Source organism: Macadamia integrifolia, chromosome 5, assembly GCF_013358625.1.
Source record: "Macadamia integrifolia cultivar HAES 741 chromosome 5, SCU_Mint_v3, whole genome shotgun sequence".
In the NCBI taxonomy this organism is placed as follows: Eukaryota; Viridiplantae; Streptophyta; class Magnoliopsida; order Proteales; family Proteaceae; genus Macadamia; species Macadamia integrifolia.
Window position 1 is genome coordinate 29336951 of NC_056561.1, and position 12928 is coordinate 29349878.

The window sequence follows — 12928 nt, forward strand, 5'->3', positions numbered from 1 at the left end:
GGGAAGAAACTCACCATCAAGGGAAGGTACTGTAGGCCCACAAGAAGAAGAAAGAGAGGCGAGAGAGGCGAGAGAGAAATGAGAGAGAGCGAGAGAGAGCCCTAGGGTTGTCGCATTTTGTAGAAACCCTAGTTTCAGAAACCTTGAGTTGGATCTCTACTATGATACCATGTTGCGATTTGGGGAATTATGATTTTTGTCTCACAGACACCAGTCCATCTTATTTATAATAGTTGTAGTATGAGTACAAGTACAATAATGCCCTTATAGACAATTCTACCCTTATACCCACATTACAATAAAAATAAAGTAGGAGTTTTAGATACTACAAGCAGGAAAGGATGATTGATGATGCTTCCTGAGTTCACATGTTTCACTCTTTAGGTGAGACACATTCCTGCAACTTGGAACCATATGCTGAAACTTAGATAAGGATAGTGTTAGAGTTCATGCCATGAGGGTACTTTAAGTAACTGAGGTATTATGTTGTAATATGTTGTAATGTATTTTTCTTTTTTTAATCTTTTTCCTTCCTTGGTTATCTTATATTAGCATGGGGGGTAAGGATGTAATTTCTCTTGTTCGTTAAATGACTCAATATAGGGGAGAGAAGAAAATACTGTCCCATAATATTCTACTGCCGTCTTTCTCTTCTTCTCCTCCAACCTTCTACTCTCAATCTCTTGCTCTTTTGTTATGTTGCAACCTTTAGATTCTAGCTTGGTATCAGAGCCCACGGGTTTGGTTTGAGAGTCGCACTACATGTTCTCCGCTTCGTTGGAACCCTAGGTTGCCGAGGGCTTCTAAAGGTAGAAGCATGGGGTGGTCAGACCCATGAGTTTTTGAACCATGCCAGGGAGTGCAAATGCGGTTTCTGATGATTTGTTTTAGGATGGGGTGGTTAGACCCCAAATTTGTTTTGGGGAATATTCTTTTTTTTTTTTGATAGTTATGGGGACTCTATTCCTTTGTGACTTGTAGTGAGAGCCCAAATTCAGGTCCTCTAGGAGGGCCATCGTTATTGTTTTTGTATTTCTATCATTCTATGTTCTCTTTATCTCTGTGTACACTTATGTTCTTCCTTTTCTTCAATAAAGCTTGTTATTTTTCCTATAAAACTAGTTAGGTTTTGTTGTTTGCAGTAATGATTTGCAGTGGGCCTCTTAACAGAATGTTTCTGAACTGCACAATGTTTTGTAATCAAATCAACAGTAGAGCAATTAAACCCTTTGAATGCAAGTTCTTTGTAGTAGATCCCAAACTTCTAGTGGAGAAATGGGCTCTTCTGTGATCTACAAATGCTAGAAAGTGTTCCTGGTGTATAACTTTCAGTTGCAAAGTTTTATTTGACAAATTTTGCAGTGTTTTTTCTTTGGGTGAGGAATAAACAGGGTTTGACTGATTTAGACCACCCACCTGCACTTTCATATATTTATGTTGTTGTAGGTTCTGTTTCTTGGATGATCCTTGCTTCAGACAGCTCAGAAGACACTTGTTTCACTCAGCTTAGATTTTGTATTTTTACAAATGTGGTCTAAGTGGCTAGGATTTTGCTGCTTATTAGACTCTAGTTTTCTTTCAGCATCCTTGTCCACTATTCTTGTCTATTAATATCTTGCCAAATAAGCACTTTTCCGTCATGGTTTATCAAACTCTCCCCCGGGTTCAGTTTTAGGCCTATTATTCTTTGTTCTTGCTTTGGCTTTTGTAGGATAACATTTGCATGGGATATGAATATCATTCTTCTAATTACTATCCACAACATAATTTTTACAGGAAATAAACCATATTGAAGAAGAGTCTGATGAAGAGGAAGTTCCTGAGATAACTCAATGGGAGGCAATTGCATGGCTTGCTGTTTTGACAGGATGGGTTTCCATCCTCTCTGGATATCTTGTTGATGCCATTCAGGTATATCTATATATGTGTTTTTTATTTTATAGATAGATGCCATATAGATAGTTATTTTTTTTGAATAGTGCATTAGTTTACTTAGACTCATGTATGAACTAGGACTCCTACTCATGTAAGAACTAGGAACTAGAACTTCTACTCATGTAAGAACTAGGACTTCTATTTTGCTATAAATAAAGAAGGGACTGTGCCCTCTAAGGCACAAGTCCATATTTCCCTATTTCTACATGGCGTCAGAGCAGGACTGATCACCAGACCTGAAACCCAGACCCCAGCCCATTCTAGTCTTCTTCCTCCTCCTATCACGGTTAGCCTTACCGCTGCTGAAACCAAACCCACACCATTCATCGCTGCAAACCCTTGCTGCGACCCATTTCATCTCTGAAACTCATCGCCTTCCCTGCCATCCCTTCAACCCTTACCTGTATCAGAACCCTTTGCACCAACCAGAACCAAACCATTGACAGAACTAAATCATAACTCCGGCAACCTCTCGCCTGCAGCCATAACTTGGGCAACCTCTTGCCTGAACCAAACCATCATCTGAACCAAATCAAAACTCCGGCAACCTCTCGTGACGAGCACTCATCGCGTCCCCAGAACCCATCGCCTGCAACCACTTGCGGCCAGAACCCATAACTTGCGACAAGAACCTTGCTTGCTTGCATCTTCCTCTGCAACCTCTTACGACTCCAAAACCATCGCCTTCACCAACACTTGCGACTCCAGAACCATCGCCTCTACCAACACGACCTAACTTCTCTGAACCACGACCTAAACTTCTCCAACTTAAACTTCTCTAACCCATTCTAATTCTAAACCAACCCCACTCCTGAACCAACTCGACCCAAACCAAGCCTAAACCAATTAAACCCAAGCCAACCTAACCTAGACCCTAAACCAACTAAAACTCAACTAAACGAACTTGACCCAACCCTAAACCAAGCTTAACGCATGCGCTAGTTTGTTCCAAAAAAAAAAAAAAAAAAAAAAAAAGGGACAATTTTGCCTCTCTTCGGCTCTCTCCCTTAGTGGTGAGTGTTCTCCCACTGGGGGGCTTTTTTCATGGCATTGCTTATGCTTGATTAGCTCCGGATTGGTCATCATCTCTTGTGATTGCTTGTTGAACCTGCACCCATGGCGTCTGAAGATTCTGGGATATCAGTTACTCAGGAACTAGGGGGTCATTCCTCTGGTCATGATACCCTCTTCCCTACTAGCACCATTAAGTTGGATGGGAGCAACTATCTGATTTGGTCTCGATCTTACTACATGTCGATTGCAGGTCGTGGTTATACTGGATTTCTCACAAGTGATTCGGTACGCCCTAATACTGCAGGTCTTGCTTAGGACAAATGGGACGCTGCCAACTGGATGGCAATGTCTTATCTTATTAATTCTATGTCTTCTTCTATTGCTCAGACATATCTGTTACTGGATTCTACTACTAAGATTTGGAAAGCCGCTAAGGCCACTTATTCTCACATGGGCAAGCGTGCCCAGTGTTTTGAATTGGGGAAGAAGGTTCATCGGGCTTCTCAGAAAGAGCTTTTTGTGGTTCAATATTACTTTGATTTGCAGGGTATGTGGAATGAGATTGATTATTATGAGACTAATCAACCTGCTTGTGAGGCGGATGTTGTTGGGTTTAAGAAACGTGAGGAGGAGCTCCGCGTTTATGATTTCCTGGTAGGTCTCAATGTGGAATATGATTAGATTAAGGCTAATGTACGTAATCGTGATCCATCACCCGCCCTTGAGGAAGCCTATTCAATCATTCATGCTGAGGAACAACGTCGACCTGAGATGTTACAACCTGTTTCTCAGGATCGATCCGCTGTTGTTTCTTTTACTGGTACAGGTTCCCAACCTATTATTTCATCCTCTTCCAACAAACCGGTTGTTAAATGTAACTTTTGTGGCAAGGAGCGTCACACAAGGGAGACTTGTTGGAAGCTTCATGGATGTCCTACTAATTCTCGTGGGCGTAATCAGGGTTGTGGAAAGAACGCTCAGGCAAATCAGTTCGAGACTACAGTTGATTCTGATAGCTCCACTACTACATGTGCGTCCTTCTCTATTGACGAAATGGCTATGATTCGTCATATGTTAACTCAGATGGGATCCTCTACTGCTGCTTCCTCTTCTTTGCCAATAATCACTGCCTCTCACTCAACTCACTCAGGTACTATAGTTTGTGGTCATAGTGCATATGTAGCCTCCCAATCCTGGATAATTGACTCAAGGGGCTACTGATCACATGACCAGTGTACATGCCTTTTTTTCTACCTATTGTCCCTCTTCAAGTAATACCAAAGTTTGTATTGCGGATGGTTCCCTTTCACCTATTGCTGGGTTGGGTTCTATTCAGTGTTCTCCTTCCTTATCACTGTCCTGTGTTACATGCATAGTTGTCATGGCGTCGCCTAGGCGGCGATTTGGGTCCTGGCGGAAAAAGAAGTTTATGGCAGTGCTACGATTTACGTGACTCACAAATGGTGGTCACCATTGGCTGATAGGCGTCGCCATGGACGCCAGGTCACGCCTGATTCACTAGGCGATCGATTTTTTGTAAAATGGAGGGTGATTTTGATAAGGCTAGGTTGATTTTGTATGATTTGTTGTTGTTTAATGTTGGTTTTATATGTTATAAGGTATATATTGTAGGCTTGTAGCATGCTAAATAACTTTAGAAAATAGGGAAAATAAAAAAGTAGCATACTAAATAACTTTAATAAATAGGGAAAATAAAAAATGACACATGGGTGATTTGACCGCCATGACAATGCCATAACAGGCGATTCATCGCCAAATCGATTAGTCACTTCTCCACCGCCTTGGATCGATTTGACGCCATGACAACTATGGTTACATGTTCCTAAGTTTTCTTCTAATTTGTTGTCTATTGGTAGTATTGCTAAGGATTTGAACAGTAAAGTCACTTTCTTCCCTACTCACTGTGTGTTTCAGGACTTGGTGATGGGGGCAACAATTGGCAATGGTAGAATGAGTGGTGGTCTCTATTACCTAGACACTGGTCCCTCTCGGGCTTTACACACTTCATCTGATTTGGCACTCTCTGAACTTTTGGGATGGCATCGACGTCTAGGTCATCCCCCATAGGGCACTTTATCTAGATTATTTCCAGCATTAGTTAAACGCTGTACTATGGACCAGTTTATTTGTGATGCGTGTTTTGTAAAAACAAACTCGGAATGTTTATCCTCTTTCTGATAATAGAAGTACTGTTCCTTTTGCTTTGATTCATTCAGATGTTTGGGGACCTGCCCGTTATGTCTCTGTTTCTGGCTATCGATGGTTTGTTACTTTTATTGATTGCTATACTCGTTTTACTTGGATTTGTTTATTGCATCATAAGTGATAAGAGTGAGGTTTTTCAGTGCTTTCAGGAATTTCATTGCATGGTTAGGACCCAGTTTGATGCTAAAATCAAGATAATGCGAACTGACAATGGGAAAAAATATATGGATGGTTCCTTTCAGTCTTAGTTGATCATGGGATGATTCATCAGACTAGTTGTGTAGATACTTCGGCACAGAATGGCGTGGCTGAACACAAGAATCGTCATCTCCTTGAGGGTGCTCGCTCCTTGATGTTTGAGATGCAAGTCCCTGCTCCCTATTAGAGTGAGGCCGTTCACACTATTGCCTATCTCATCAATAGGATGCCTTCTCGGGTACTTGGCTTTAAGAATCCCATTGAGTTATCTGGGTCTCGAACCTTTGTTGTTCCTCCCAAGGTCTTTGGTTATGTTTGCTTTGTTTGTAATCATTAGGTTCCAAGCAAGCTTGATCATTATAGACTCCGGTATATTTTTGTGGGTTATTCTCCCACTCAGAAAGAATACAGGTGCTATCATCCACCTTCTCAATGGCTCTTTGTTTCCATAGTTGTGTTATTTCGTGAGACTGAGGCCTACTTCCCACCTCTTTAGGGGGAGTCCTTTATTGGTGAAGAGGTGATTCAGATTCCTAATTTTGAGTGTCCTTTACACCTTACTATAGATGAGGCGCTACTCGAAGGGATACTGGAATAAAGACTACTAGTTCAGAGGTTCCCATTTTTCCAGAGGTTACTATTCAGGGGGAGCCATCAATTCAGGAATAGGAGACTCCCATTGGTCCAGAGCTTACTGTTTAGGGGGAGCCATTAATTCAGTAGCAGGAGGCTCCCATTCAGGTAGGGCCACAGATTCAGCAGAAAACGCAGGATGTTCCAGTGATAGAGGTATCCTCTCGGAAAGAAAGGAGAACTGAAACTATCACTCATACTACCACTGCTACTCCATTGCTTCCTGATCTTGAGTCCTCTCTTCCAGGTATAACCTTTCCCCTCACTTTTGATCAGTCTTTTGATGTTCCTATTGCTCGTAGAAAGGGCAATCAAACTCGTACTCAACATCCTATTTCTAACGTGGTGTCATATAATGTTCTCTCCCCATCATATCTTGCATTTGTGTCCTCCTTGTCCTCTATTTCTATTCCTAAAACCTGGTAGGAGACAAATATAGAACCTAAGTGGAAGGAGGCGATGAATGATGAGATGAGAGCTTTTTACAAGAATAACTCATGGGATTTGGTGGTTCTTCCCTTGCAAAAGTGACCAGTTGGCTGCAAATGGGTGTTCACGGTCAAACATAATGCTGATGGGACTGTGGACTGATACAAGGCAAGACTAGTGGCAAAGGGCTTTGCGCAGACTTATGGGATTGACTACCAGGAGACCTTTGCACCTGTAGCAAAAATTAATACAGTCTGAGTTATCATCTCCTGTTCAGTGAACTGAGGGTGAGAGCTACAACAATTGGGTGTCAAAAACTCCTTTCTTCATGGAGAGCTGACTAAAGAAGTGTATATGGACATTGAAACACAAGGAAAGGTGTGTAAACTAAAGAGAGCTCTGTATGGATTGAAGCAATCTCCTAGGGCATGGTTTGGGCATTTTCACAAGGCTATGATAGTTGTTGGCTTTACACAAAGTAATGCTAATCATACACTATTTATTAAAAAGGTGGGTGATCGAATTATTGTGTTGATAGTATATGTGGATGATATTGTTGTTACTGGAAATGATGCAGATGAAATCTCTAAGCTCAAGGCCTATTTTGGTAAGGAGTTTGAGATCAAGGAACTTGGAAAGCTGAAATACTTTCTTGGCATTGAGGTGGCACATTCAACCAAGGGTATTGTTCTCTCCCAGAGAAAATATACCTTGGACCTCCTCTCAGAGACTGGTATGTTAGGGTGTAAACCCTTGGATACTCCTATTGAGGCTAACTCTCATCTCAGAAGTAAAGAAGGTGAACCTGTTGATAAGGGCTGGTACCAAAGACTGGTTGGAAGACTCATATATCTGTCTCATACAAGACCAGACATAACTCATGCTGTAAGTTTGGTGAGTCAGAACATGCATGATCCTTATTCATGACATATGGATGCTGTGAATTGGATTCTTAGGTACTTGAAGACAGTGCGAGGAAATGGCATTTTATTCTCTCTTACAAATCACTTGAGGATTGAGGCATACATTGATGCTGATTGGGCAGGCTCTCCAGAGGATCGTCGCTCTACTACTAGCTACTGTACATTTGTTGGTGGTAACTTGGTTACGTGGTGTAGTAAGAACCAGTCAGTTGTGCCTAGATCAGGTGCAGAAGCTGAGTTCTGAGCTATGGCACATGGGATTTGCGAGCTACTTTGGTTGTAGGGTCTCCTTCATGACCTGTGTGTGTCCATCCAGGTGTCGATGTTACTATATTGTGATAATATGTCAGCCATCAGTATTGCACACAACCCTGTTCAGCACGATAGTACCAAGCATGTTGAGATCGATAGGCATTTCATCAAGGAGAAGTTAGAGCAAGGACTGATCTGTATTCCTTTTGTGCGAAGTGAGGATCAGCTAGAAGATATTCTCACAAAGGGACTTAGTAGTACATCTTTCCATTTTATTTTGTCCAAGTTGGGTATGCGTGATAACCATGCACCAACTTGAGGGGGAGTGTTGAGTAGTGTGTTAGTTTACTTAGACTCATGTATAAACTAGGACTCTTACTCATGTAAGAACTAGGAACTAGAACTTCTACTCATATAAGAACTTGGACTTCAATTTTGCTAGAAATAAGGAAGGGATTGTGCCCTCTGAGGCGCAAGTCTATATTTCCCTATTTCTACAACTTTTCTGTCTCATCTTTGGCTTGTCAAATTTCATTCTATCAGAGCTTTTTTTTTTTTGGTGAATAAATAATTTATTACTAAAAGAGAAGAAAAAAGAATACAACTGCAACCCAAGGAGGGAGAAAGAAACAAAAACAAAGCATTAGTCCTCAGGGAACAGGAGAGGGAGTCCATAGAGAAGAGGGGGGAAGCATGGTTCAAGATCTCGGCGATATCTTCTTTTTTGAACAGACGAGATGGATGTATAGGCGAACTGAAAAATGGGCATTATCTTGACTGAGATTTCGAGATCTCGCCAAATCTTGCCTCTCTCTCTCTCTACTTTTTTGAAGAAATAACATCAAGGACCAAGGATTTTGATGCTTTTGCATGACTATCTTCATTCCTACACTCATTGAAGCTTAAAGAATAGAGAATATTACCTCTTCATCCACATTTGGAGTTACTTTTCTTATATATAATGTCTTTTAAATTCTTATGATTATGTTGTGTCATGTGTTGATTGTGGAATGTGGACTGTGGAATAAAACATATTAGCTTAAGGTCCGAAGAGTCAGAGACTACTTACATAGGGTACGAAGTCAAAGTGCAATGTTGGGTTTGATTTAAAAAAAAACTGATGTTTGCATTCTGTTTAGAAGGCCTAAAATAGGTAAATACCAAATTTCAGGGACTACAAATGCCATATAGCCACCGAGACCAACCATCGAGTCGACCGGAAAAAAATACATGATCTCGGCGAGATCTTTCTTTTTTGGGTTAGCGAGATGGGGGGTGAGAGCGAGATCTTAAAACTTGGGGGGAAGGCCTCAAGACATTACAAAATGGTTGATCCTAGGAGAGGCAAAAGATGGAGAAGATGCACCAGAAATCTTGACTTTAACATAAAAGGAAATGGAGTCCCAACTCAGGGGAAGGCCCCAGGACATTACAAAATGGCTGTTCCTAGGATAGGCAAAAGAAGGAGAAGATGCACCAGAAATCTTGAATTTAACATAAAAGGAAATGGAGTAAAAAATCTTATGAATATGGCGAGAATTGGAGGTCCATTTCTTGAGGTTGCGTTCCATCTAGATTTGGTTGATGGTAGCATAGATAGCGAGTTTGCTCACAATATCACATATAGATGACCAGGTAAAGTCATATCAAACCAGATCCATTCCCTCTGGAAAGGGAGAATCTTCCTACTACTGGGCCAACATTTTTCTAGAACCCATTTTCAAATAGTGATGGAGATAGGACAAGCAAAAAAGAGTTAATCAATGTCTTCTAGCTTGATTCCACAAAGGTAGCACAAAAAGGAGACAACTATCTGACGGTGGAGGAGGAAAGACTATGTCAGAAGACAGTTGGGGAGGGCTCGCCAAGTTAATAAGAGGGATGTGGTGCTTGAACCATACAAGCTTGTGCCAAAGAGAGAAAGAGTACCCCTGGTTCTATCTAACGAAATCCCACGCTATTTTGGAGTTGAAATGACTAGAAGAGATGGGGGACCAGAGAATGGAGTCCCCTCTTCTCTACAGAGGACCGGCAATGGATGGTAGGGAATTTCCACACAACATTGAGCTGGGAGAAAAGTGTGACCAGAGGGTCCAAGAACAAAGAGTCATGATGTCTGCAACCAATGAGTGCTTAGAGAACCCTGAACTGTAAATAGCTCTACTGCTGACAACATGACGAAGAATTCCCATAGGATGCCAGTGATCAAGCCAAAGGGAGGTAGAGGGGCCATCGACAATCTGAGAAGTGATAGCCTGAATCGCAGTTGTTCGGATCTTACGCCAAACACAAGAAGCATTTGATGAGGCAGTAGTGGTCCAAATGGACGAGACCCAAGTACACCCAATCTACCCTGATGCTTTTCTTTTTTGTAACCAGCTTCCAAATCAGTTTGATGATGCCAGCAGTGGCAGCATCTCTGATACGCCTTAGCCCAAGTCCACCCTCCACTTTTGGGAGACAGACCGCAGCCCAACTCAATGGCTGAAGAAATTTAGAGCCAGTGCCTTTCCAAAGAAATGCTGCCATAGGTATTCTAAGCTTGTGATAATGGAAAGAGGAATTCCATAAATATCGGAGTGGTGGATATATAAAGCTTGAAGAACCGATTTCATAAGTTCCAATTGGCCCACAAAGGAAAGAAGCTTGCCTTTCCATAGTTGGAGCTGCTTCCTAATGTTGATGGGCAGACAGTCTAGCCAGAACCAAGGTAGCCCCAAATATTTAACTAGAAGATGACCTAGAGAGAATCCAGTCGTGTCAAGTAGAGAAGCTTGATCAGCTATAGGAACCCCTGCCAAGAATATAGGAGATTTACCCGTATTAATACAAAGCCCGGACATGGCTTCAAAGTACTGCCTCAAAAAGCTTTCCTCTTAAGCAAGCAGGGAGGAGACACTAGTGGAGGTAGCTTTTTCATCATCTGCCAAAGAGGAGTTGAGAGGGCATTCCAAACCTTGAGAGCACTCCTCACATTCTAGAGCTTCATGGCAAAGGAATTAAGGGTGGTAGAGAAAGTTTGAACAAGCCTCCTTACCAATGTAAAGGTAAGTCAGAATGGGAGGACTACTTGTTAAAATATTTAAAGGGCTTGGAGCCAAAAGATGCATAGGGTTGACTTGACAAGGAAACGGAGCAATGGTCAGAAATACCTGGAGGGTCAAAGGAGGAGTGGGAAGAGGGGAAGGAGGTAAGCCAAGCTTAATTAACCAACACTCTGTCGAACTTGCAGGCAATATGGGCATCCGCATTTTTTTTATTATTCCAAGAGAACTTAAGACCGGACCATCTGAGTATCATTCAGGTAAAATCTTTAATACAATCATTAAAAGCATAAATAGAGACCACGACTAGGGAGTCACCTACTTGATTTTCATGACTGAAATGAATTACTTTGAAGTCACCACCCAAACCCCAAGGGAAAGAACCAATCTGGTTGGCAATGCAACCAAGGTCGTTCCAAAGGACCTCTCTTTCAGGAAGCACAGTTAGAGGCATAGATGGCAGAAAATGGAAGCAGGAATGGTCTGAAATGCAGAAATAGAGAGGTGAAGGTATTGGGAAGAAGAGGACAGAAAAGCGACCTTTACTTTGGAAGGATCCCAAAGGAACCAGATACAACTATTAGAGTGGTAATAGTTAGTGAGGAGGAACCAACCAGGGTCAATAAGGGAAGAAATAAGAGGGATATTACATTCTTTGACATGAGTTTCAATCAGGCAACAGAAAGAAGGATGGACTTTCTTGAAGAGAGAGCAGATAGCTGCATGCTTGGAAGGGGAATTGAGACCCCTAAGGTTCCAAATCAGTCCTCGAGATCCTAGGACAGATTGGAAGAGGGCAACAAAGACCCCTTAGAGGAGGGGCAGGGTTCAACAGTGCTAGAATGAGACTTTTGCCGACGCTGGTAAGGAGTGAGTAGCAGGAGATGGGGAGCGCTTCTAATGACGAGTAGCAGGAGAGGGGTGGCTTCTCTTGACGAGGACGATGCTTGGGCATAACATTTTGATGAGAAGCACGGCCCATAAAAGTTGTAGGCGGAGAAGAATTCAACAAAGCATTGTTGGGCAGAGAAGATAAGTTCAAAACTCTTAGGTTAGGGGCCAGATCTGAAAGAGATGATTAAAGTGCTACACTATTTGTGTCCTTGCATACTTTTATGGTCTATCTTTATTTCGCAATTGTAATGTATTATTGTTATGCTTTCAGCAGTTTTGTGGGTCTGTAATGATGTTAAGTCCATAATGGACTTATAGGTATGTTAAGTTTGGCCTTAGTCTATAAATATAACCCTTATGTAATGTTTGAAGGCAGATTGTTCGATAACAAGGGGCTCTGGAAAGGATTTAATGAAAAGTATAATAATAATACACCCACAATAATACACGGACTTCAAAACATTACAATTCCGCAATAATGACAAACCATAAAAGTATGCAAGGACACAAATAGTGTAGCACATTAATCAGTGTCTGGAGTGCTGTCGCTGTCCAACTGGCTATCTTGGAGAAATTTAAAATTTCTTGGTAGATTCTGCCAATGGAAGTGGTGGCAAGGGTAAATCCTTGGGCTTTGAGGTCTCGGACGGCATTAGTACCAAGGGGCTCTGGAAAGGAGTTAATGAAAAGTTGTTTCATATTAACATCATCCATGCCACCAAGGGAAAAGAACTTGTCAAGCATCCGAGTATAATGACGGTCAAGATCTTTTTGTTTAAAAGAGCAACTGATGTAGGGAGTTCCTAGGTGACTAGGTTTCCTACAAGATTAACTAACTAGGTAGGGTTAACTCAAGGGACTTGGGTAGATAGGACAAAAAGAAACTCAGCAGACAAGATTAAGCATGCAAAATAGAATGAGACTAATAAACAAAGTAGCAAAAAGCAATAATAATCTAGGTGGAAAAACACATAAAATCTTAATTAAGCTTCAAGTGGGGACATGGGGAAGGGAACAAACGTCATACGAATGTTAAGTTCAGCACAAATCAATCCAGACACCAAATAAGATATGCAAACAATCAATGTCCTCTAGCAGCCAACTAAAATAGAAAATCAACAAGGGTTTTAGGGATATAACAGTGACGAAACGTCTTAAAACAATGGGTAAAAATAGTCACAAACAAAAGGGCAAAGGCTGGTTTCAATGTTAATGGGCTGCAACGTATAACAGGGATAAATGGAGGTGGGAGGGTTTTAGTTTAATTATTTACCTTGTTGCTGTCCTGGTCTGAGGAGAAAAGAAAAAGTCGAAGTCCTCCAAAATAAAGAGTTACAGTCCAACCTACTTGATGAAGAACAACAGTCCCGATTGTTGGAG

At 41.5% G+C, this 12928-nt stretch overlaps 1 protein-coding gene across 3 annotated transcripts in view; it reads left to right on the top strand.

Moving 5' to 3' along the window:
* The window catches only part of LOC122079521 (vacuolar cation/proton exchanger 3-like), a 59755-nt gene that overhangs the window by 24048 nt on the left and 22779 nt on the right, over window positions 1-12928 (top strand). For all 3 annotated transcript variants that reach the window (XM_042646053.1, XM_042646054.1, XM_042646052.1), the window contains one exon: window positions 1777-1911. In XM_042646053.1, the coding sequence (XP_042501987.1) occupies window positions 1777-1911 (135 nt within the window). The remainder of the gene's footprint in view (window positions 1-1776; window positions 1912-12928) is intronic.